General features: G+C 46.2%; 1 protein-coding gene across 1 annotated transcript in view; it reads right to left on the minus strand.

Annotated features, from left to right (window-relative positions):
- cpne4a (copine IVa) overlaps positions 1–23,396 on the minus strand; it is a 93,817-nt gene that overhangs the window by 22,477 nt on the left and 47,944 nt on the right. Inside the window, exons 8-11 of the mRNA XM_072393477.1 lie at positions 14,850–14,948; positions 10,232–10,318; positions 6,010–6,069; positions 175–308 (exon numbers count right to left, since the gene is read on the minus strand). Coding sequence (XP_072249578.1) covers positions 175–308; positions 6,010–6,069; positions 10,232–10,318; positions 14,850–14,948 — 380 coding nt within the window. The remainder of the gene's footprint in view (positions 1–174; positions 309–6,009; positions 6,070–10,231; positions 10,319–14,849; positions 14,949–23,396) is intronic.

Here is a 23,396-nt window from a genome sequence, read left to right on the forward strand (position 1 = left end):
CTGTGAAAGCACACGCTGATGAGGGGCTGAGCCTCCTCTGTTTTGTATGTGTGAATTAGGAGGAGGAACAGTTGTAGGTTAATGAAGAAACCAAGAGAAACCACAGAAGGAGAGCAGGTTGCTGTTGCTTCTGAAACAAAAGGAGTCATGCGATTAGCTGCTGTTTGGACCAACCTATCGTAGTCCTGGCAGATCTCCCCCACAGCCACCAGCGCCTTCAGGTACTCGTTGGGTTGGTACGGGTGGATGTAGTGCAGAGAGCAGCTGTTACGAGGATCTCCGTTAGAGGCTGTGAAGTCAATGGCCACCTGCAGAACCAACAGAATGAAACAAACTGATGTTATGCTGTTTTCCACAGAGACCAGATGCTCCTCATTTAATGTAACAAAGAGACTTTAAGGGGGAAAAGTCCACCTCAATGAAGTTCAATTAAAAAAAACAGATTTTATTCATTCAGTTACTGGGGGCTCACACCAAAAGCGGCGTGAGCGGCCAGCTGCCGTTCATTTTCAATGTAAGCTGGCGACGATGAGCGGCCGGCGTTGTGAGCTTCAAGAGTTGAGAACGGCTCAACTTTATGCAAATGAGCAGTGACGCTACGCGACGACAGCCAATTAGGGCCGATCTGGATTCCGAAGGCGGAAAAAAAGCGGAAAAAAGGCGTAAAAAAGTGGAAAACGGCAGAGCAGAAACACAAAGAAACACAAAGAAGGCCCAGAGTACGATCCATGGTGAAAGAGGGAACCGATGTATGGATGGATTATTATATATATCTGCTAGTTGCTATACATATAAGCCCCGCCCCTTTGGCTGCTTCCGGCGGCAGAAGAAGTAGAAGCGGCGGGTTGTGAGTCCCCGGTTATCTTTAATATGTTTTTTTTTGTGCAGAAACAGCAGCATCTGTGGTTACCTCCTGGCTGAGCGAGTTAGCTAGCTACCATGAGAACATTAAACACCAGCAACAACCAGTAAATACAGCAGAGTGTCATCAGGGTAATGTTGTGCCTCACATTTGTTCGTATTTATCTTATCTATAAGCCACTGAAGTACCCCCCCCCCCCACCTCTGAACACCTCTAACACACCTGACTTTGTTCTTCTGGATCTTTTCTACATGAACTCTGTCCTTTAACTAGATTTAAATAGTTGCAGAGCATCAGGGTTTCTGACTGTGACTTTAAGTCACTTCACTTTGGAGAAAAGCTTCCAACAAACACTCAAACATTAAAGATATTAGATTCCTCTCCTCAGATGTTCAGCACCTGTCAAACACAAGAGGAACCCAAACTGCCTCCCTGTACGGAAGCCTAGAGGGGCCATGCTTGGCATTAGTGTGCAAAGTTAATCATATCAGTGATAAGAAGCTTGTTTTCTCAGTGTAGCAGGTTCACATAATTCACTGGTTTGGAAACAGCAGGAATGAGAGGCAGAGACGGTTAAACCCAACCACAGAATTATATTTATTTCTTTTAATATGATAGATTCTGCCAAAGTGTCGCGACTAACGATGATATGAGGCGTTAACACAGGAAACCCTGAGAAACCGAAGCTTGTTTACCTCGAGATGAGAGAATAATCACCTGGTGATCTCAGCAGAACGGCCTCTGAAAGAATATTCACAGGCCTGCTTCCTCTGGGCTTCCCAGAGCAGAGGCTCAGTTTGGACCAAGAGATGGTCGAGGCAAAAGGCCTTTTTAGGACCACTCATAAAAGCATTTAAAGTGTACAAAGGTCCAGCAGCTCACAGGCATATGGAGGAGTTAAAATAGGCTTCTTTAAAGAGGTGGAGGAGCCGGAAAACTGAAGCTTCGGCCTTTTATTCCCAGCATGCTGAGGGCAAAGTGTTCTTACAGAGAACAATGACATCTTACTCTGCCATCAAGGGATTTGTATGAAATGAGGTGGATTTTGATTTATTTTCTAAACTTTATTGAGAGGCCAGGACAGCAGAAAGTTCTCTACTTTACTGAAAAAGCTCTGATCCATGGAGGTCTGGACCCCACAACAGCTCTGCTGTGGCGTCTGGCCCTGAGCTGATATCCTTTAAGTCCTGGAAACTGTGAGGTGGATCGGACTTGTTGTTGTTCTGCAGATGGTTTGGCACAGCTGGGATTTAGCAGGACTCATCCTGAGCCCAGTGGCAGCTCAGGCCCACCACAAACAGGCATGTTTTCCCACGTGCAACACTACGTGCACGTGTTGTGCACGTGCTGACACTAACCGTGGGTGTTCTGAGCCAACAGCGACTGACAGTAAGGGTTTTAAAGGAAGAAATCTGTCTCTGATGTCATAAAATGTTTGTGAAGCCTTTAAAATGTGGTAATTTTACCATTTTAACGTGCAGAAGGACTAAAGGTGCTGGCAGGCCTCCTCTCTGGCCACTGATGATTGAAATAACTTTACTTTTCCCTTCTTTGGTGGGAGATGTTGTCCTGCACAACTGGAGTTTAAATTCACTTGGAATAAAACCTGAAGATAAACTCCCCGTCTGCCACCACTGACTTTATGTTCCATAAGTGCTGCATCTTAAATTGAACATCCTTCACAAAAGAGGATCACTACTTTCCAGTGAGCTGTAATTACTGAAGTATCATAACATTTTGTTCACTGGCGAGTCTCCAGCAGCCCTCAGCTCCAGCTCCAGCTCTCAGCTCCAGCTCCAGCTCCAGCTCCAGCTCCAGCTCTCAGCTCCAGCTGCAGCTCCAGCTCCAGCTCCAGCTCCAGCTCCAGCTCCAGCTCCAGCTCCAGCTCCAGCTCCAGCTCCAGCTCCAGCTCCAGCTCTCAGCTCCAGCTGCAGCTCCAGCTCCAGCTCCAGCTCCAGCTCCAGCTCCAGCTCCAGCTCCAGCTCCAGCTGCAGCTCCAGCTCCAGCTGCAGCTCCAGCTCCAGCTGCAGCAGCAGCCCTCAGCTCCAGCTCCAGCTCCAGCTGCAGCAGCAGCAGCCCTCAGCTCCAGCTCCAGCTCCAGCTCCAGCCCTCAGCTCCAGCTCCAGCTCCAGCAGCAGCAGCAGCAGCCCTCAGGAGTTGGGGTTCCCTCTACTTACCGGCCTTTTACCAGCCCAGCTGCGATCAGCTGCAGCTGCTCTGTAAATATATCTGTGTATATTGGACACTTATCTACCCTTGAGCTCTTTTGCATCGTACAAACAGCCTGACTTCAAACTCAAATAGCATTATTTAGTTTGCTTTATCATGGAGTTAGAGCTCTAGTACAAAGATTGATGCTCTAATTCTATTTCCTCTGCAGTTAAAGACGTCTTTAACAGAGACGACTCAAACCAAAACTCCTGCAGAAGGCAGCAGATCCCGATCAGCTGAGGAAGAGGAACACATGGGTCTGACTTTATAATGCAGAAGGGTTCAGTTAAAAGTTAAAAGCTCTGAGATATTTTACTTCTACAGCACCAGACCGTTCCCTGATAAAGAGGAAGAAGCCAGTAAACGGTCAGATGTGGAGGTGGAGACACACCAGGGACCGAAAGAGGGAGATACTGAGCTGAGGGAGTCTGCATGGCCCTGAATAAGAGCTGTACATGATGCAAGATTAAAGCATTTTAAAGGACAGTTATGGAGCCCTTATTGTGAAGCTGGAACATCCTGGAGTGAGACTGATGATGACATCACAGCCGGCTGCTGTGATGTCATCATCAGTCTCACTGAAGTTCATCAGAAGGCTGCAGTTAGATCACTCTGAAGATAAATTATTCAAAACGAGCAGAAACCACCAACAGAACCAACAAAATGCCTCAAAACAATCCCAAAGCGACCACGAAAAGGTTTGAAATCCTCGGATGCAGAGACACCAACGTGAGGTTCAGATTTCTGAAGGAGAGGAGCTGGTTCTGTTCTTCTGTCACACTGAGACGCTGCCGGCCTCCACCAGAACCGCAGGCTGGCCCAATCCCACCACTTCTGCTCTGTTTGGTTTAAAAAGTGTGGAAATAGCGAGTCTCTGAGAGTTAAACCTTCAGAACGAAGAGAAACAGCTCAGCCGGAGTCTCTGTTCCTCTTCCTCAGCGTTCTGCCGTTTAGACGTTAAACGAGTTTCTTCTTTTCTCTCCACGCCCTTTCAGACACGCCTCGGAGAAAAGAAAGCGCCGCCTGCTGCCTGACGCGTCTGTGATGAAGCATTAAAGCCTTCGGGGGGGTGGAGGCTTCGTGTTTACACGCGTTAACGCAGCCAAACGCCGCCGCGCTCCTGTCTCTGCAGACCTTCGACGCGCTGAAGTCACTTTTTCTCTGATTCAGCCTCTGAACAAACTAATATTTCCCCCTTTTCTCATCTTTCTGTTGCCTGATGGCAGCACCAGCTGGAGCTGGAGGATCCGTGACGCTGACAACATGTTTGCAGAGCGTTTAGCGGTTATTAGTCACTGTCTCTGGCCTCACGTGGACAACATGGCCGCGCCCTGTGTGGAGAAGAAGAAACTCAACTGAAACAGGACAGTTTGTTCCGAATCAGAGCAAATCTGCAGGAGGGAAAACCTCCATGTTTCAGATGTTTCCCTGCTCAAATTAACGGGTCGTCAACAGGTTTAGGCAGAGGTGATTCATTTAAAGCAGGAGTGTTGGAGATACATCTAAAACATGCAGGGCCACATGGGGTCACATGGCCCGGTGTTACTGGGAGGCTCGAGCCACTTTCAACCACTACTGGAACAGAAACAAAGCACCTCTTAAAGGCTGAACCAGACCCCAGCAGAACCTGCTCCATGTTCTGCCCCCAGGTTTAAGCAGAGCTCCCAAACCTCCTGCTGCACCGATACAGATCATCTCCTCTCCCCGTCCTGCTGAGTCGTTGCTTTCATGTGTCGGAACATGCTGGAGTTACTTCATCAGCATTTGACTCGTGTGAGGGAGACGAAATCCTGAAATACTGAAATAAGACGAGCTGATAAGATGATGCATGACCTGAGCACCTCCCTCCAGCCTCTCTGACAGAATCAAGGCTTGGAGCAGGAAACTCTGGACCGATCGGGACCATCAAACCCAGCTGGTCCTCAGCTTCTCTCTGAAGTGTTTAAACAAAACCCACAAAGATGTAAAATCCCTCTTTCACAGGAGTGAAAGGGTTGGGTTTTAGCCCATTCACCGCAGGAGCAACAAGTCGGCTGCTTTCACACAAACTGCATTAATCTGACTTTTTACTCACTTCTCTGACTGCAGAAAGTTCCTCCAGCAGAGAGGAAACTGTCTGGGAGCTCTGCAGACTGTTCAAAGCCTGAAGGAACTCAGAGAGCTTCTGATAAGCTGCAGCAAAGCAGAATGATCTGTGACTTGTTTCACTTCTGACTTCCTCCTCTGGCGTCTTAGTGTTCTTGTGTTCTACTTAACTTCCTGCATCAGTTTCACTTTCTGTCGAAATGTCACCATCACACTTCTCTGAATTCCCTTTCTGGGGCCATTCTGACCTGCTTTCCCTGTCAGTGCGTTACTCAGAGGCTGAATCCCTTCTTCAGTTCATGCATTTCACATTTTAACACCTGTACAGATGTGAAAAAGTCTTTAAAAGCGTAATTAAATGTCATAAAACTGAGGTGTAACGCACTCCAAAAGCAGATATTCCAACAGTTTATTACACAAAAAGGAGCGACAAACAAAAGTATTTCTTATCTGATCACTCGATCAATCAGTGGGATAATCTGTAGAAGCTGATCAATAACTGATCAATAGCTGCTGACCGCTGACTGCTGTCGGTCAGTCGCAGCGTCACAATGAACCTTTAAGCCTCTGGGACTGGGACTGGTTTGACTGGTCAGATCCCAGTGATGCGCTAACCGGGACGCGGAGCATGTTGCCTCGGTTACAGTTTCCATGGTGACGTTGACAGTGAAGCAGGACCTGTGTTTGCGCTTTTGTTTGTTGTGAGGACAGGATGAGGTCAAAGGTCATTTGTGTGCGTGTGTGTGCATGTGTGTGTGCGTGCATGTGTGTGTGTGTGTGTGTGCGTGCATGTGTGTGCGTGTGTGTGCACGTGTGCGCGTGCATGTGTGTGTGTGCACGTGTGCTCTCACAGTAAACTGTATCTGACAGCCTCCCATGATGTAATCCAGGAACGAGTGCATCTTGATGATCTGCAGACAGAAAAATAAGTAAATAAGATATTATAAATTGCAGCATCCCGTTAGTTCACACGTGCACACACACGTGCACACACACATGCACACACACGTGCACACACACTCATGATTACTCAGCAGCTGACGAGCAGCATCCAGTCACACTCTGGTGTTCGGATTGTTTTTGTCGTTTCTGACATAAACATCGTGTTTTAATTGAATCTCTTCAGCAAAGTGAGAAAAACGAGAGTCGAACATCCTTCAGTGGTTCCGTTAACAGCATTTTTGGCTTGTTTGTTAAAAAAAGAAGAACACACATTAAAAGAAGAAAGTTTAGTCCTTTCTTAGCTGGTGTTATCTCCGTTTTTCCCTGTGTTTAGATCCGCTGTAGGTACCAGATCTGCGCCTATTGGCTGGACGTTGGCACGGTAACGTAAGGGAATGTGATTGGTCCAGACAACTTACTGAAGTAGTAAAAAAAAAACAACCTGTTGAAGTCGTTTTCGCGGCTCTTCGTAGGAAACATGGACGGCTTTTACAAAGAAATCCAGCTTTATCTTTCCAAAGGGACTTGACCCCCGAGCACATCTGATTCTTATGAAATGGGACGCAATGTAGTTTGTAATAAAGTTGGAGTTTCTATGAAATTACCTCATATTGGCAAAAAATACTTCATTCATAAAATGTAAATAATAAACTCACTACTTTATGTTTTCTTAGCTGTTTTTTTTATAGAAATGCTGACATGATTAGCTCAGTTTCCAAATACATTTTGTATTGGAAAAAAAGCTTTTTACGAGTGGCACATCTGGCTACCCGAGCACATCTGGTACCTACACCGGTCATCAGTCTGAGACGTCCTGCGCTGCCTCGGGGCTCATTCACGCTAAACGTTGAATACGCAGCTTTCTGTCTGTCCTCTGTGTTCATTTCCTGCATATTTTGGCACGTTTTCAGAGACGCTGCAAACGGAGCAGTACCGGAGGAGACCACAGGGGGCAGTGTTGTGCACAAACAGCTCACGTGCCTCCAGCGAAAGTTACAAACAAGAAGAAGAAGAAAACAAAAATGGCCGACCTCCATCCGTCTCTATCTGTGAAAGTATATTCTCATGCTCTCCGTCGCCATGTTTCTTATCGTCTAAAACTGGGAAGTGAACTCTGACCTCTTAAACTTTCGGTTTTTCTCACTCTTTGTCAGGTCTTTGCCTGTTCCTGCCGTACTTTCATCCATCTCTGCTGTCCTGCCCCTCGCTTCTCTCCTTATCAGGCTGTTTTATATTCAGGCTTTTAAGAAGGGTTCAATATGTGGCCGTCAGACAGTTTTCTGCAGGATAAAGTCTGAACCTGAACTGTTTTATCAGGATATTTGACCACCAGAAGTTGGGTAAATTGAAAGGAGGTGTGTCACAAACTGTTGGAGGGAATTAAACTAGCAACTTATAAGTTTTATCATCACTTATTGCTCAGAAGAAGCTGCGACTGGCGCCCAATTCCCAAGAATGAGGCCCGTGTTTGACCACTGAGCTTCTTCACGACGCATTAAAAGCACTTGGTTACGATTAGGATTATTTTCCAGGTTTTCACAGCGATTCTGCCTGATTCCCAGCTCAGGAAACCCTCCAACACCCCCCCTCTGAGGGGGTCCTCTGACAGAATGAGATCAGAGGAAGCATTCATGTGTCTGCAGCTGATTTCTCCTCTGAAACCAGCTGATGAAGCAGAGAGAAACTCGTCTCCTGCGGTCCGTTCGCCGGCCTGTAAACGCGCCTCCAGCCGCTAACACTTCAGGTTTCATGTCCTCCCTCCACTCATCTGCTGAGTGTAAATTATCTCTCAGCAGCTCAGCGGCGCAGTAATCTGTTTCTACACCTCGCTGTGCGGCGCTCTTTTCGAGCTGCCGTTAAATCGTTTGGAAGCAGAAACTCCTGTCGAGTGTCATCAGGCTAAATGTTATCCGGCTTTCACTCGGCGGCGGGGATCCCCAGGCTCCCCCTGCTCGCCATCTGAGCGCCGCACAGCGCAGCCTGGCAGGAAATGCCAGGCGCTCACAGCCGTAAGTTTGGTTCTTCAACATTGAGCCAATCAGACGACGACATCAACCTCCAGGGAAAGCAAGACGGCAGACCTGAGAGTTTCTGTTTCTGTATTCATCAGACGCTTTGATCCAAAGAGACTTACAAATGAAGATATAACAGCTGTATAAAAAGCTAACAATAAGCTCCATAGAAGGAACCCAGGAGTCCGACTCTGTCAGAGGGGACAGAGTAGAGATAGGGTGCAGGCATAGAAGGAAGAGCAGAAAGATAAAGTGCAGAGATAGAGGGGGGAGGGAAGCACAAGGTAAGTGCTGGGATAGGAGATGCTCTCTGAAGAGCTGGGTTTTCAGGAGCTTCTTGAAGATAGACAGGGACGCCCCTGTTCTGGTAGCGCTCGGTAGGTCATTCCACCATCGTGGGACGACACATGAACAGAGTTTGGATTGTCTTAGGCGTGGTGTAGGAGCTGCTAGACGACAATCCTGGGACCAACGGAGGGACCCAGTTGGGACAGAAGCCTTTGCAAGAGCCTTCAAGCAGATGGAGCCGTTCCATTAAGCTCTTTGTAGCTAACATCAGGGACTTGGATCTGATGCGGGCGGCTAAGGGCAGCCAGAGGAGCTCAATGAACAGAGGGGGGACGTGTTCTTTTAGGCTGATCCAAGACCAGACGCACCGCCGCGTTCTGGACCATCTGCAGAGGTTTCACAGGCTGGAGACCAGTTAGGAGAGCAGTTAGGAAACCAGTTAGGAGACCAGTTAGGAGAGTAGTTAGGAAACCAGTTAGGAAACCAGTTAGGAAACCAGTTAGGAAACCAGTTAGGAGACCAGTTAGGAGACCAGTTAGGAGACTAGTTAGGAGACCAGTTAGGAGACCAGTTAGGAAACCAGTTAGGAGACCAGTTAGGAGACCAGTTAGGAGACCAGTTAGGAGACCAGTTAGGAGACCAGTTAGGAAACCAGTTAGGAAACCAGTTAGGAGACCAGTTAGGAGACCAGTTAGGAAACCAGTTAGGAGACCAGTTAGGAGACCAGTTAGGAAACCAGTTAGGAGACCAGTTAGGAGACCAGTTAGGAAACCAGTTAGAAAAACCAGTTAGGAGACCAGTTAGGAAACCAGTTAGGAGACCAGTTAGGAGACCAGTTAGGAGACCATTTAGGAGAGCAGTTAGGAAACCAGTTAGGAGACCAGTTAGGAGACCAGTTAGGAAACCAGTTAGAAAAACCAGTTAGGAGACCAGTTAGGAAACCAGTTAGGAGACCAGTTAGGAGACCAGTTAGGAGACCATTTAGGAGAGCAGTTAGGAAACCAGTTAGGAAAACCAGTTAGGAGACCAGTTAGGAAACCAGTTAGGAGACCAGTTAGGAGACCAGTTAGGAGACCAGTTAGGAGACCAGTTAGAAAAACCAGTTAGGAGACCAGTTAGGAAACCAGTTAGGAGACCAGTTAGGAGACCAGTTAGGAGACCAGTTAGAAAAACCAGTTAGGAGACCAGTTAGGAAACCAGTTAGGAGACCAGTTAGGAGACCAGTTAGGAGACCAGTTAGGAGACCAGTTAGAAAAACCAGTTAGGAGACCAGTTAGGAAACCAGTTAGGAGACCAGTTAGGAGACCATTTAGGAAACCAGTTAGGAGACCAGTTAGAAAAACCAGTTAGGAGACCAGTTAGGAAACCAGTTAGGAGACCAGTTAGGAGACCAGTTAGGAGACTAGTTAGGAGACCAGTTAGGAGACCAGTTAGGAAACCAGTTAGGAAACCAGTTAGGAAACCAGTTAGGAGACCAGTTAGGAGACCAGTTAGGAAACCAGTTAGGAGACCAGTTAGGAGACCAGTTAGGAGACCAGTTAGAAAAACCAGTTAGGAGACCAGTTAGGAAACCAGTTAGGAGACCAGTTAGGAGAGCGTTGCAGTAGTGAAGGTGGGAGATGAACCATGGCCTGCAGCAGGAGCTGGGGGGCATGTTGGGTCAGGTATGGTCTGATCTTTCTTATGTTTAGTAATGCAAAGCGGCTGAACGAGCAACAGAGGTAACGTGATCTTTGAAGGTTAGTTGGTCATCAATCATGACACCCAAGTTTCTAGAGACCAGCATTTAGAGCGTTTAGAGCTGAGAGGACAGAAGAGACGAGCAGGTCACCTTGCACTGGTTCAGGATAACGATCCCAGAGTTCTTGTAGTTCTTCTTCTTGACTTTGTATTTGGGATTCATGCACGGCCACTGCACCTGCAACACAAAGAGTTCCAGGTTACCAGCAAATATGCCAAGAACTCCCTTCATTTCAACAGGATTCAATCATCCGATAAATCGATGATAACTTTTCAACAAAGACACTTTCATTAGTTTTCTCTCTTCGGTCAGATTGCTTTTAAAGATGTTTCTGAGTCGCAGTAATAAAGTCTCCACATGGTGTTTTTAGGACTTAAACTTGTTAAACTATAGGAATGAAACAACCTTTTACATCTAAATCGGCTTCATGTTCTAACTAAAACGAGGTCCCAAAGACATTTTGCTCTCGTGAAGTCAGAGAGAGGATAAAACCAGGTTCTGAGATCAGATTCTGACTCAGGGTCCACCAGAACACCAGAACCAAGAGTTCAGCAGACATTTTTGCAGATGAAAAACTGAGTTATTTTGTTATCTGATGCTTTGCCAGAAAGTTCTGTGACATTTTCTTTGAATTGTTCTTCCTGGACTGAAGTGGAAGCTGCTGTGGAGGAACCAGAGATGCATGAGCTTTGTTACACAGACTTTGTTACACAGACTTTGTTACACAGACTTACAAAAAGAAACATGGATAAAAACCCTCCAGCAGCCCAAATGAGGCCGCTGAGGATTCACTCCATCACGTGTATCCGTGGAGACCCGGTGGCTGATGGCGGTTCTGGCGCTGCTCGGGGAGCAGGGAAAGCTCTGGAGGCTTGAGCTCGGAGGGAAACTGTCAGCTGAGGAATGAGGTCGATAAATAACGAGGAAGCGAGGGAGGTTTCCCGGCGGGACTCGACTCGCTGCTGCTGCAGTTTTCAGTGCAGAAGGTAGAACTGAGCGGCTCAGGTGTGCAGGAGGAGGAACTCCCTCCTGTAAAGCTGGGCAGGTTCAGCTCACATTAGGATTAAACCTGCATCAGTTTACTGTGCAGGAGGAGGCTTCAGAAAGCTGGTCACCGTGCAGCATCTGAAGAGCTTTGACTCCGATAATGAGCCGGCACAGGCTCTGCTGAGGAACCCTCCTCTCGGTTTGTTAGCATCCTCTGTTTGTTAGCATCCTCTGTTTGTTAGCATCCTCTGTTTGTTAGCATCCTCTGTTTATTAGCATCCTCTGTTTGTTAGCATCCTCTGTTAGTTAGCATCCTCTGTTAGTTAGCATCCTCTGTTAGTTAGCATCCTCTGTTTGTTAGCATCCTCTGTTTGTTAGCATCCTCTGTTAGTTAGCATCCTCTGTTTGTTAGCATCCTCTATTAGTTAGCATCCTCTGTTTGTTAGCATCCTCTATTAGTTAGCATCCTCTGTTTGTTAGCATCCTCTATTAGTTAGCATCCTCTGTTTGTTAGCATCCTCTGTTAGTTAGCATCCTCTGTTTGTTAGCATCTTCTGTTTATTAGCATCCTCTGTTAGTTAGCATCCTCTGTTTGTTAGCATCCTCTGTTTGTTAGCATCCTCTGATTGTTAGCATCCTCTGTTAGTTAGCATCCTCTGTTTGTTAGCATCCTCTGTTTATTAGCATCCTCTGTTTGTTAGCATCCTCTGTTTGTTAGCATCCTCTGTTAGTTAGCATCCTCTGTTTGTTAGCATCCTCTGTTAGTTAGCATCCTGTGTTTGTTAGCATCCTCTGTGGGTTTCCTCAGACAAACACTCAGCAGACGGACGCCGGCTGCCGTTAACCAGCGGCTGGGAAACACTTTAATTAGCGGCCGCCTCGTTGTTTCTCGTCAAAGTTGCCTCACGGCGTCAGTCTTCATGAACTCTGCGGCGTTCCTGCCTCAGAGCAGTTTTTAAAGTGAGGTCATTCTGTTAATTGGCACTTTCTATGCAACCTGTCTGGGTTCAGCCTTCAGATGCAGCTGAGGGGAAGGTCACAAGGTAGAACTCCCGGAGGAATCTGTATCTGTATCTGATGGATGCTGGTGTCAGTTTATGAATTAATGATCAGCCCCCAAACACGTTTTTCTTCATTCCATCTTCCATTTTAAACCGAACTCGTTTCAAACTCAAACCACAGAGAAATTAATCATATTAACCTTAAAGGGCCTGAAGGATTACTTCCATGTAGAAAAGAAACAAGAGAAACTCAAGCGGCCCTTTTTTCCTTTCTCAATGACACAGTCAGTCATGCTGCGTCAACACAGAACGTCGTGTAATTATCCATCATCCATCACAGCTCAGATCCTCAGCATCTTCCAGGGGAAACAAGTTGTTCCGAAGCCAACCGGGAGCTGGAGCCTCTCCAGGGGGTCCTGGGTCCGCCCAGAGGCCTCCTGCTGGTGGGACAAGTCCGAGAAAAAGGGATCCAGAAGGCATTGTAGCGTCTGATGTTTACCACCTGAGCAAAGTTTCCGTGGGAAAATGATAAGAAGTCTGGTAATTGCCGGCTGTGTGGGTATAAATCAGGACATTTTGAGAATAACACACTCCCCAGTAAGTTTGTCCAAGGATAGGCTCAAAGTTTGTGCTTAGAGATGGGAACATGCAGCATCTTCAAGGCCACTAAGAACCGGCAGGTTCTACTAAACGAAGAGCTGCACCTTCAGTAAGATTTTGGGGAATCCAGGCTGGACACATCTCTCCAGACTTGATGCATTAATCTGTAATTCTGATACGGACCTGGTTGACAATAAAAGGTTTCTGTGTTCGACCAACTCTGAGTCAGCAGAGTTCTTCCTGCATCATCTGCCCACAGGCTGTTTGAAGGCGACCATCCCCAATACACCACAGCCTCCAACAAGAGGCCCAAACCAGGGGGTCCTGGGTCCGCCCCGAGGCCTCCTCCTGGGGGTCCGAAACACTCCCCGAGAAAGGGATCCAGCAAGATTATAATTATTATTATTATTGGGCTGTCCCACAGATTCTCTGAAAAGCCTCCAGCTGATCCAAAACCCTGCAGCCAGAGTTCTGATGAGAACTAACAGCAGAGATCATGTTTCTCCAGTTTTAGCTTCTCTTCACTGGCTCCCTGTTAGATTCAGAATAGAATTTAAGCTTCTTCTCCTCACATATAAAGCTCTTAATGACCGAGCTCCATCACATCTTAAAGATCTCACAGTTGGGTATTTCCCCAACAGAGCACTTTGCTCTCAGGCTGCAGGTTTCCTTGTGGTTCCCAGAGTTTCTAAAAGCAGAATGGGAGGCAGAGCCTTCAGTTATCAGGCCCCTAAAAGCAGAATGGGAGGCAGAGCCTTCAGTTATCAGGCCCCTAAAAGCAGAATGGGAGGCAGAGCCTTCAGTTATCAGGCCCCTAAAAGCAGAATGGGAGGCAGAGCCTTCAGTTATCAGGCCCCTAAAAGCAGAATGGGAGGCAGAGCCTTCAGTTATCAGGCCCCTAAAAGCAGAATGGGAGGCAGAGCCTTCAGTTATCAGGCCCCTAAAAGCAGAACGGGAGGCAGAGCCTTCAGTTATCAGGCCCCTAAAAGCAGAATGGGAGGCAGAGCCTTCAGTTATCAGGGCCCTAAAAGCAGAATGGGAGGCAGAGCCTTCAGTTATCAGGCCCCTAAAAGCAGAATGGGAGGCAGAGCCTTCAGTTATCAGGCCCCTCTCTGTGGAACCAGCTGCCAGTTTGGCTTCAGGAAGCAGACACCCTCTCTACCTTTAAGATCAGGCTGAAACTTTCCTTTCTGATAAAGCTTATAGTTAGGGATGGCTCAGGTGAGCCTGAAACATCCCATAGTTCTGCTGCTATAGGCCCAGCCTGCTGGGGGAGCTCCCATGATGCACCTCTCCTCCCTCCATGTACAGATGACATCATTGCTGTCATTAACTTGTGTTTCTCTCTCTCAGCAGGTGTCTCTGGCCTGGTGTTACGCTGCTTGTTGTCCCCTCTTTCCTGTCCTCTCAGCCCCAGCTGGTCCAGGCAGATGGACCCTTCCTGGTTCTGGTTCTGATGGAGGTTTCTTCCTGGTTCTGGTTCTGATGGAGGTTTCTTGGAAGAAGCAATGCAATCTGTTGGCTTCTTTCTTTAAATAGTCTCTGCTTGAACTGGGCTGTGATAGATCAAATAAAGTTGAATTGAATAAAGCAGGCCACCATGAGCCGCTGCTGATCCGCTTTAACCTCGTTAAATGTTCAGATAAATGCTAAAAACGTGCTCCTCAGGCTGCAGTTTCTCCACATTCACATCTGTTTTGTCTTTATAGCTCAGGACCAGAGAACACACACGAGTTAAAAGCTGCTCCTGAGGAATAATTTACAGGATGTTTGCTGTTGCTTCTTCTTATCAGGATGGCCCGTTTCGTCCCTCAGGCTGAGATTTACTCAGGCTGTCGGAGCGTCTCCGGGAGCGTCTGCATGTGAGGTCCAGCTGTGTTTCTCCTCCTGCCTCACAGTGTTTGAGCTGTCTGAGGCTCGCTGGGCCTTTAAACTGGCTGTGCAGGTGAAGAAGACACCGAGTGAACCGAGAGCTCCCGCTGGGAGATGATTTTCTCTGCAGCCACACATCAGCATAAGAACATCTCACAGAAAGATGTAAAATCGTCCTGTTTGTGCATCTTTTCATGACAGAACTTTAAATAATGTATTTCAGAGTACGATGCTCGGCGGCAGCTCACCTGTCGTCCATCGATGGCTCCTCTCATCTCTTTGAAGGTGGCCTCGAACTCCCCGATGTAGTCGTGCTTCCCGTTGGAGTCCCAGTCCCACACGGTGCACTGAGCAGAGGAAAAACACTGAAGTTACAGACTGTGAAGCTTCACCTGCGACAGCATTAACGGTTCAGCTGGAGCCAGGAACGGATGTGAATGAATGACCGAAAGAGGCTGAAGCAACTTCAAGCAGCTGCAGATTCGGGCCGAGCTGTCAGCAGCGACTGAAACTGTCCGGCTGTGGATGTGTGTGATATCTGACCAGACTGTCCCAGACATGAATGGGTTCATCAGGGGCCTCCAACACGAGTTTTTATTTAAAGTCGGTCAAAAAGGAAAAACAATACTTTGAGTTTTCTGTGAGGAGAACAGAAAATCGCATCATTAATGTGGCGGGAAATAAATAATAATAATAAACATGAGGATGTCCTGAGCTGAGCTGCGTTCACATTACGACCCGAAGGAACCGGCTGGGACAGAACCGGCTGGGACCGAACCGGCTGGGACAGAACCGGCTGGGACTGAACCGGCTGGGACAGAACCGGCTGGGACAGAACCGGCTGGGACAGAACCGGCTGGGACCAGCGTGATGGCAGGAAGTGAATAAATGAGCCTGAATCCAGGAAAAAGGGATCAGAGGAAGTGAAGAAGAACGCTGACAGTGAGCGAGCAGCTCATGAATATACAGAGACACACAAACAAAAACACACAAACACGCGTGTTACACAAAAGGATCCAAATGTCCAAAAGCAACATGGCAGAAGAAGAACTCCTTCCAGCCTTGAGTTTGCAGAAGAATAAACTGCAGAAGAAGAACTCCTTCCAGCCTTGAATTTGCAGAAGAATAAACTGCAGAAGAAGAACTCCTTCCAGCCTTGAGTTTGCAGAAGAATAAACTGCAGAAGAAGAACTCCTTCCAGCCTTGAGTTTGCAGAAGAAGAACTCCTTCCAGCCTTGAGTTTGCAGAAGAATAAACTGCAGAAGAAGAACTCCTTCCAGCCTTGAATTTGCAGAAGAATAAACTGCAGAAGAAGAACTCCTTCCAGCCTTGAGTTTGCAGAAGAATAAACTGCAGAAGAAGAACTCCTTCCAGCCTTGAGTTTGCAGAAGAATTAACTGCAGAAGAAGAACTCCTTCCAGCCTTGAGTTTGCAGAAGAATAAACTGCAGAAGAAGAACTCCTTCCAGCCTTGAATTTGCAGAAGAATAAACTGCAGAAGAAGAACTCCTTCCAGCCTTGAGTTTGCAGAAGAATAAACTGCAGAAGAAGAACTCCTTCCAGCCTTGAGTTTGCAGAAGAAGAACTCCTTCCAGCCTTGAGTTTGCAGAAGAATAAACTGCAGAAGAAGAACTCCTTCCAGCCTTGAATTTGCAGAAGAATAAACTGCAGAAGAAGAACTCCTTCCAGCCTTGAGTTTGCAGAAGAATAAACTGCAGAAGAAGAACTCCTTCCAGCCTTGAGTTTGCAGAAGAAGAACTCCTTCCAGCCTTGAGTTTGCAGAAGAATAAACTGCAGAAGAAGAACTCCTTCCAGCCTTGAGTTTGCAGAAGAATAAACTGCAGAAGAAGAACTCCTTCCAGCCTTGAGTTTGCAGAAGAATAAACTGCAGAAGAAGAACTCCTTCCAGCCTTGAGTTTGCAGAAGAATAAACTGCAGAAGAAGAACTCCTGCCAGCCTTGAGTTTGCAGAAGAATAAACTGCAGAAGAAGAACTCCTTCCAGCCTTGAGTTTGCAGAAGAATAAACTGCAGAAGAAGAACTCCTTCCAGCCTTGAGTTTGCAGAAGAATTAACTGCAGAAGAAGAACTCCTTCCAGCCTTGAATTTGCAGTAGAATAAACTGCAGAAGAAGAACTCCTGCCAGCCTTGAGTTTGCAGAAGAATACACTGCAGAAGAAGAACTCATTCCAGCCTTGAGTTTGCAGAAGAATAAACTGCAGAAGAAGAACTCCTTCCAGCCTTGAGTTTGCAGAAGAATAAACTGCAGAAGAAGAAGTCCTTTCAGCCTTGAGTTTGCAGAAGAATAAACTGCAGAAGAAGAACTCCTTCCAGCCTTGAGTTTGCAGAATAAACTGCAGAAGAAGAACTCCTTCCAGCCTTGAGTTTGCAGAAGAATTAACTGCAGAAGAAGAACTCCTTTCAGGCTTGAGTTTGCAGAAGAAGAACTCCTTCCAGCCTTGAGTTTGCAGAAGAATAAACTGCAGAAGAAGAACTCCTGCCAGCCTTGATATTGCAGAAGAATAAACTGCAGAAGAAGAACTCCTTCCAGCCTTGAGTTTGCAGAAGAATAAACTGCAGAAGAAGAACTCCTGCCAGCCTTGAGTTTGCAGAAGAATAAACTGCAGAAGAAGAACTCCTTCCAGCCTTGAGTTTGCAGAAGAATAAACTGCAGAAGAAGAACTCCTTCCAGCCTTGAGTTTGCAGAAGAATTAACTGCAGAAGAAGAACTCCTTCCAGCCTTGAGTTTGCAGAAGAATAAACTGCAGAAGAAGAACTCCTGCCAGCCTTGAGTTTGCAGAAGAATACACTGCAGAAGAAGAACTCATTCCAGCCTTGAGTTTGCAGAAGAATAAACTGCAGAAGAAGAACTCCTTCCAGCCTTGAGTTTGCAGAAGAATAAACTGCAGAAGAAGAAGTCCTTTCAGCCTTGAGTTTGCAGAAGAATAAACTGCAGAAGAAGAACTCCTTCCAGCCTTGAGTTTGCAGAATAAACTGCAGAAGAAGAACTCCTTCCAGCCTTGAGTTTGCAGAAGAATTAACTGCAGAAGAAGAACTCCTTCCAGCCTTGAGTTTGCAGAAGAATAAACTGCAGAAGAAGAACTCCTGCCAGCCTTGATATTGCAGAAGAATAAACTGCAGAAGAAGAACTCCTTCCAGCCTTGAGTTTGCAGAAGAATAAACTGCAGAAGAAGAACTCCTTCCAGCCTTGAGTTTGCAGAAGAATAAACTGCAGAAGAAGAACTCCTTCCAGCCTTGAATTTGCAGAAGAATAAACTGCAGAAGAATAACTCCTTCCAGCCTTGAGTTTGCAGAAGAATAAACTGCAGAAGAAGAACTCCTTCCAGCCTTGAATTTGCAGAAGAATAAACTGCAGAAGAAGAACTCCTGCCAGCCTTGAGTTTGCAGAAGAATTAACTGCAGAAGAAGAACTCCTTCCAGCCTTGAGTTTGCAGAAGAATAAACTGCAGAAGAAGAACTCCTGCCAGGAGAAGGCTGTCAGGTTCAGGGCTTCACAAAGTCACATGATTACTTTTTCTTCTAACTATCAGCACAGCTCGTTAGTTGCAGCGTTTGTCTCCAGATGATCTTGAACCAGCTTTAAGATGTTTTCCAGCAGCTTTTGAGAACAGGTAAAAATGGGAACAGAAGAGGAAAAGAAGGACTCCTGCAGCTTGGCTTAAAGTCGATGTCTCAGTGTTCTCAGGCCTGAAGTTGGACTCCTGCAGGGAATCGACTCAGTCAGAGACGTGCTTCACTCCCAAAAGCACCTCAAAGCTTTCCCTCTCAGTCGCTTGGCCTCACGAACACTGACACTGTGCTCTAAGGCTGAAAAAGCTTTGAACAGCTGCTGTTTTTGTATTCAGGATCTGAGGACCGCGACACGTTTAGGAAGGAATCAGACAGAAGGCTGGAGGTTCAGGTCAATGGGAGTCAAGTGCTGAGCATTTATATCAGAGGTGGACGTGCAACACGCCTGTTTGCGTCCTTCCCTGCTCATTAAAGTGAGCAGCGACGAACGAACCGACGCTTGAGGATTAAAGAGGAGAAAGAGACTTCATCCACCTGTGAGGAAACACACTGAGGTTTTAATGAGCTGTCACACTCACAGCTTCATTCACTTGGTCACATTAGAATCTCAGAGGACTCCTCACTGAAAACCACATGAAAAAAACAAGATTTTTCAGCTTGAAGAATGCAGTCCGGCTCAGTTACCAGCTGACGGTGCGTTCAGGGGCTGTTCGGTTTATAGGGAACAGGTTTAAGAGCTGTCAGTGTGAATCTGGATTGACAACTCGTTTATTACGAAATTTATAACATGTCACTTTAAAGGTGACGTTCTCTGCCCTTTTTAACATTTAGCACAATTTTCAGGTTTCTGAGGCAGACTTTGGTCAAAACACCTGTTGGTTTAAGCACAGCGACTCTCAGCCCTGTTTTAACACCTCGCTGTTTTCGGGTGGAGATTTAGGAAGTGTTCAACTCTACCCTTTTAATGAGGTCAGCAGCTGCTCAGGAGTTCCTCTATTGATCCCAGAGGGAAACAGTTTAGCAGTTAGCTGTAAGTTAGCAGTTAGCTGTGAGTTAGCAGTTAGCTGTGAGTTAGCAGTAAGCTGTAAGTTAGCAGTTAGCTGTAAGTTAGCAGTTAGCTGTGAGTTAGCAGTAAGCTGTAAGTTAGCAGTTAGCTGTAAGTTAGCAGTTAGCTGTGAGTTAGCAGTTAGCTGTGAGTTAGCAGTAAGCTGTAAGTTAGCAGTTAGCTGTAAGTTAGCAGTTAGCTGTAAGTTAGCAGTTAGCTGTGAGTTAGCAGTAAGCTGTAAGTTAGCAGTTAGCTGTAAGTTAGCAGTTAGCTGTAAGTTAGCAGTTAGCTGTGAGTTAGCAGTTAGCTGTAAGTTAGCAGCAGATGCTAGCAAACAATGCTTTCTCATCAGCAGTAATGGACCAAGCTGGAGATGTGCACAGCGTAACTCGTAGTAATGCATGTGAACCGTTAATTACTGCGTTTAAACATTTTGGATTTATTAACCTCATTAAACAGTTGTACCTGGAGACCTCCATCTTTATCAGAAACATGCCGATAATGTAACGTTAGCACAGCGAGAGTGAGGAGAGGACCGGTGTTGTGTTGGAAACACACCTTAAACACAGCTGCAGGTTGTCTGAGTTACAGAACGAAACCGTTCAGCTAGAAAGCTTCAGCTAACAAAGTAATGTGGGAACAATAATGTTCATCTTTCAGAAAGGAGCAGCAGTAACTCCTTAGAAGTTGGTGTACGTCATCTTCATTAGCTAAGCTGTTAGCGTTAGCTGCTGCTAAAGGAAGAAATAAATCAGTAAATAAACCATGAGGAGTTATTTCTCAGATGCTTCCATTTCCCTGCTCTGAAGTTCAGGCTCTGAGAGTTGGAACTGATCCTCTTTGTGGCTCAGTTCCTTCAGTCCAGCGTTGAACTGGACCAAGTTGTTAAAACAGTGGGATGAAAAGTGTTTGCTGCACATTCACAGTCTTTAGCTAACTCTGCTGGAACATTAGCCTCAGATATAGTTTATCCAAAGGCACCTCTGTGGTTAGATCCAGGAACTGTTCATTACCAAATGAAGACATGACCAAAGAAACATGTACACACATGGTTCTCTTTCATTGTTAAAGCTTGATATCCACCCACATTTTTAACCACAAATGGATGTAGACACTCAGGTGGAAATGTCCCCTAAAGTTGTGCATATGGAACACTTTGGCCATGACTTCAAAACGGTGTTATTATTGGTTTATCTAGAATCTCTCTGGTGTATAATCTAAAACTGCAGAGTAGTTACAGGAATGGGAATCTTATGGGAAGATGGCGACTCGACGGTTGACACTGAAAGAGCATCTTAACGGTCGTATAAACAGCAACAAGCTGTTCAATCTCCCTTTGAGTTGCAGCTTCAGCTGACTGCTGGTGTTCAGATCCGAAGTACAGTTCTTGTGTTTGTTACCCTGATATTGTTCTTGTCCTTTACATTTAAAATTTAAAAGTAATGCAGGAACCTCTGCGACATAAATGCTAGCGAGCTGTTGTGGCTGGTTAGCGCTAGCTTATCGCTGGTTAGCTAGCTTGCTAGGCTAGCTGCACAACAAATCTGCATCACTGAGGTCTCAGGAGCAGAAATCTGAGTTTCCTCCCAATACAATGACTCATTTTACGATAGAAGTGAGTCATTTTAACGTTGCTGTGGGTTAGGGAACAATTTCTGTGGTGGAGGCATAAAAAACATTCATGCTAGAGCAACGTTTGAATTGTTTAAATAGAAAGTTTCTCTCCTCCATGATGGATGAGTGCATATGTGTAGATGCAGTAACTCAGCTTAATGTCTCACTAAAAAACATTTTTCTTCATCCTGAGGCAGAACAATGTGAACATAAATCACACAGCCTGCTTTATTCTTTTAAATCCACTGATTTATTGAGCCCCCGTTAGGAAACTATGAGTCTGTTTCCATTTTCCTGCAGCTTATCATTTAAATCAGTAAATTAATTCTTGTGTTCTAATGTCTGAGTTAGTCTTCCATCAGTTCTTTATCTGCTTTCAGCTCCAAGGAACACTGTACTCATCCAAAGTAGAACAGACAGTGAAACCATGTGTTGCTCATCATTTTGACCTGTGTGTTGGTCATTATAAATACAGCTTTCTGTTTCTTACAATAATGATTGATGATAATGAATCATTTTAGTTAATTCCAGCTGTTGTTGTTGCTGCTCTCACAAAGCTCTGTAATCGTGTTCATAATCAGAGGCGTTCCTGTGTTTGAGATGGTTGTGAATGCAGATGCTGCATCACAGTAACAGTTTGGAGACAGAATTAATAGTGTGTGATGTAACAAACAGACAGTGGGCATCGATATCAGCTGTAAGATTTACAGACATCATGTTTTCCAGCTGTGGAAGATCACTGAGAGCATGATCCTGACAAGATAATGAATCATTAGGAGTCCCATGATCCTGAGAGCTGTGTTTGGGGGGCATTAGTCCCTGATAAGGTCTCCCAGGGCAGGACAGGGGCCTTGATGGAGCAGCACCATATTGATAAAGTCACCTTGCCCAGAGAAGGGAACCCGGCTGATGGAAGAACTTCAACACCGAGGCAGGAGGTGTGGAAGAGGGTCGCCTCGCTGCACCTTAAAGTCACAGGTTGTGACTGTTGTTTGTGAGGATGCATCAAACAGCAGCTCAGATTCCTGGCCTTGCTGGAGTCTCTGGGGGGTGTCCAGGAGAGGGTGCCACCTGGGGAATCCGTTGTTCTTCTGGGGAACTTTAATGTCCATGTGGGCAATGATGGAGGGACCTGGAGGGGTGTGATGGGAAGAAACGGCCTCCCTGATCTGAACCCGAGCGGTGTTTTGTTTTTGGACCTCTGTGCTAGTCATAGATTGTCCATTACAGACACCCTGTTCAGCCATAAGTGGACCTGGTACCAGGCCACCTTAGGCCAAAGGCTGACAATCCACTTTTAGTCGTATCATCAGACCTGCGGCCGAACGTCTTGGGCAATCAGGGGAAGAGCTGTCAACTGATGGCAGAGGTCCCTGTCCGGGAGATCTTCAACTTACATCTCCAGGAGAGTTTTTCTCACATATTGGGGGAGGTTGGGGACATGGAATCTGAATAGACCATGTCCAGGACAGGAGGTCTCCCTACTGGACCTGTTACCTCCTCAACCAGACCTCGGATAGGTGGATGATGGATGGATGGATGGATGATGGATGATGTTTCTGTTCCTGTATTTATCAGACGCTTTTATCCAAAGCGACTTACAAATGAAGATATAACAGCTATATAAAAGCTAACGATAAGCTAACAATAAGCTAACAATAAGCTAACAATAAGCTAACAATAAGCTACATAGAAGGAACCCAGGAGTCCGACTCTGTCAGAGGGGACAGAGCAGAGATAGAGAGCAGGCAGAGAAGGAAGTGCAGAAAGATGATGGATGGATGGATGGATGATGGATGATGGATGGATGGATGGATGGATGGATGATGGATGGATGGATGATGGATGATGGATGGATGGATGATGGATGGATGGATGAAGGATGGATGGATGAATGGATTGATGGATGGATGAAGGATGATGGATGGATGGATGAAGGATGATGGATGGATGAAGGATGGATGGATGGATTGATGGATGGATGGATGGATGAAGGATGGATGGATGATGGATGGATGATGGATGGATGATGGATGGATGATGGATGATGGATGGATGGATGATGGATGGATGGATGAAGGATGGATGGATGGATGGATGAAGGATGATGGATGGATGGATGGATGGATGATGGATGGATGATGGATGGATGAAGGATGGATGGATGAATGGATGAAGGATGATGGATGGATGGATGGATGATGGATGGATGGATGAAGGATGGATGGATGAATGGATTGATGGATGGATGGATGAAGGATGATGGATGGATGGATGGATGGATGATGGATGGATGATGGATGGATGAAGGATGGATGATGGATGGATGGATGAAGGATGGATGGATGAATGGATTGATGGATGGATGGATGAAGGATGATGGATGGATGGATGGATGGATGATGGATGGATGATGGATGGATGAAGGATGGATGGATGAATGGATGAAGGATGATTGATGGATGGATGGATGAAGGATGATGGATGGATGGATGGATGATGGATGGATGATGGATGGATGATGGATGGATGATGGATGATGGATGATGGATGGATGGATGATGGATGATGGATGGATGGATGATGGATGGATGGATGAAGGATGGAT

The sequence above is a fragment of the Leuresthes tenuis genome, unplaced genomic scaffold (assembly GCF_036924035.1).
Source record: "Leuresthes tenuis unplaced genomic scaffold, fLeuTen1.0.hap1 SCAF_10, whole genome shotgun sequence".
Taxonomy (NCBI): Eukaryota; Metazoa; Chordata; class Actinopteri; order Atheriniformes; family Atherinopsidae; genus Leuresthes; species Leuresthes tenuis.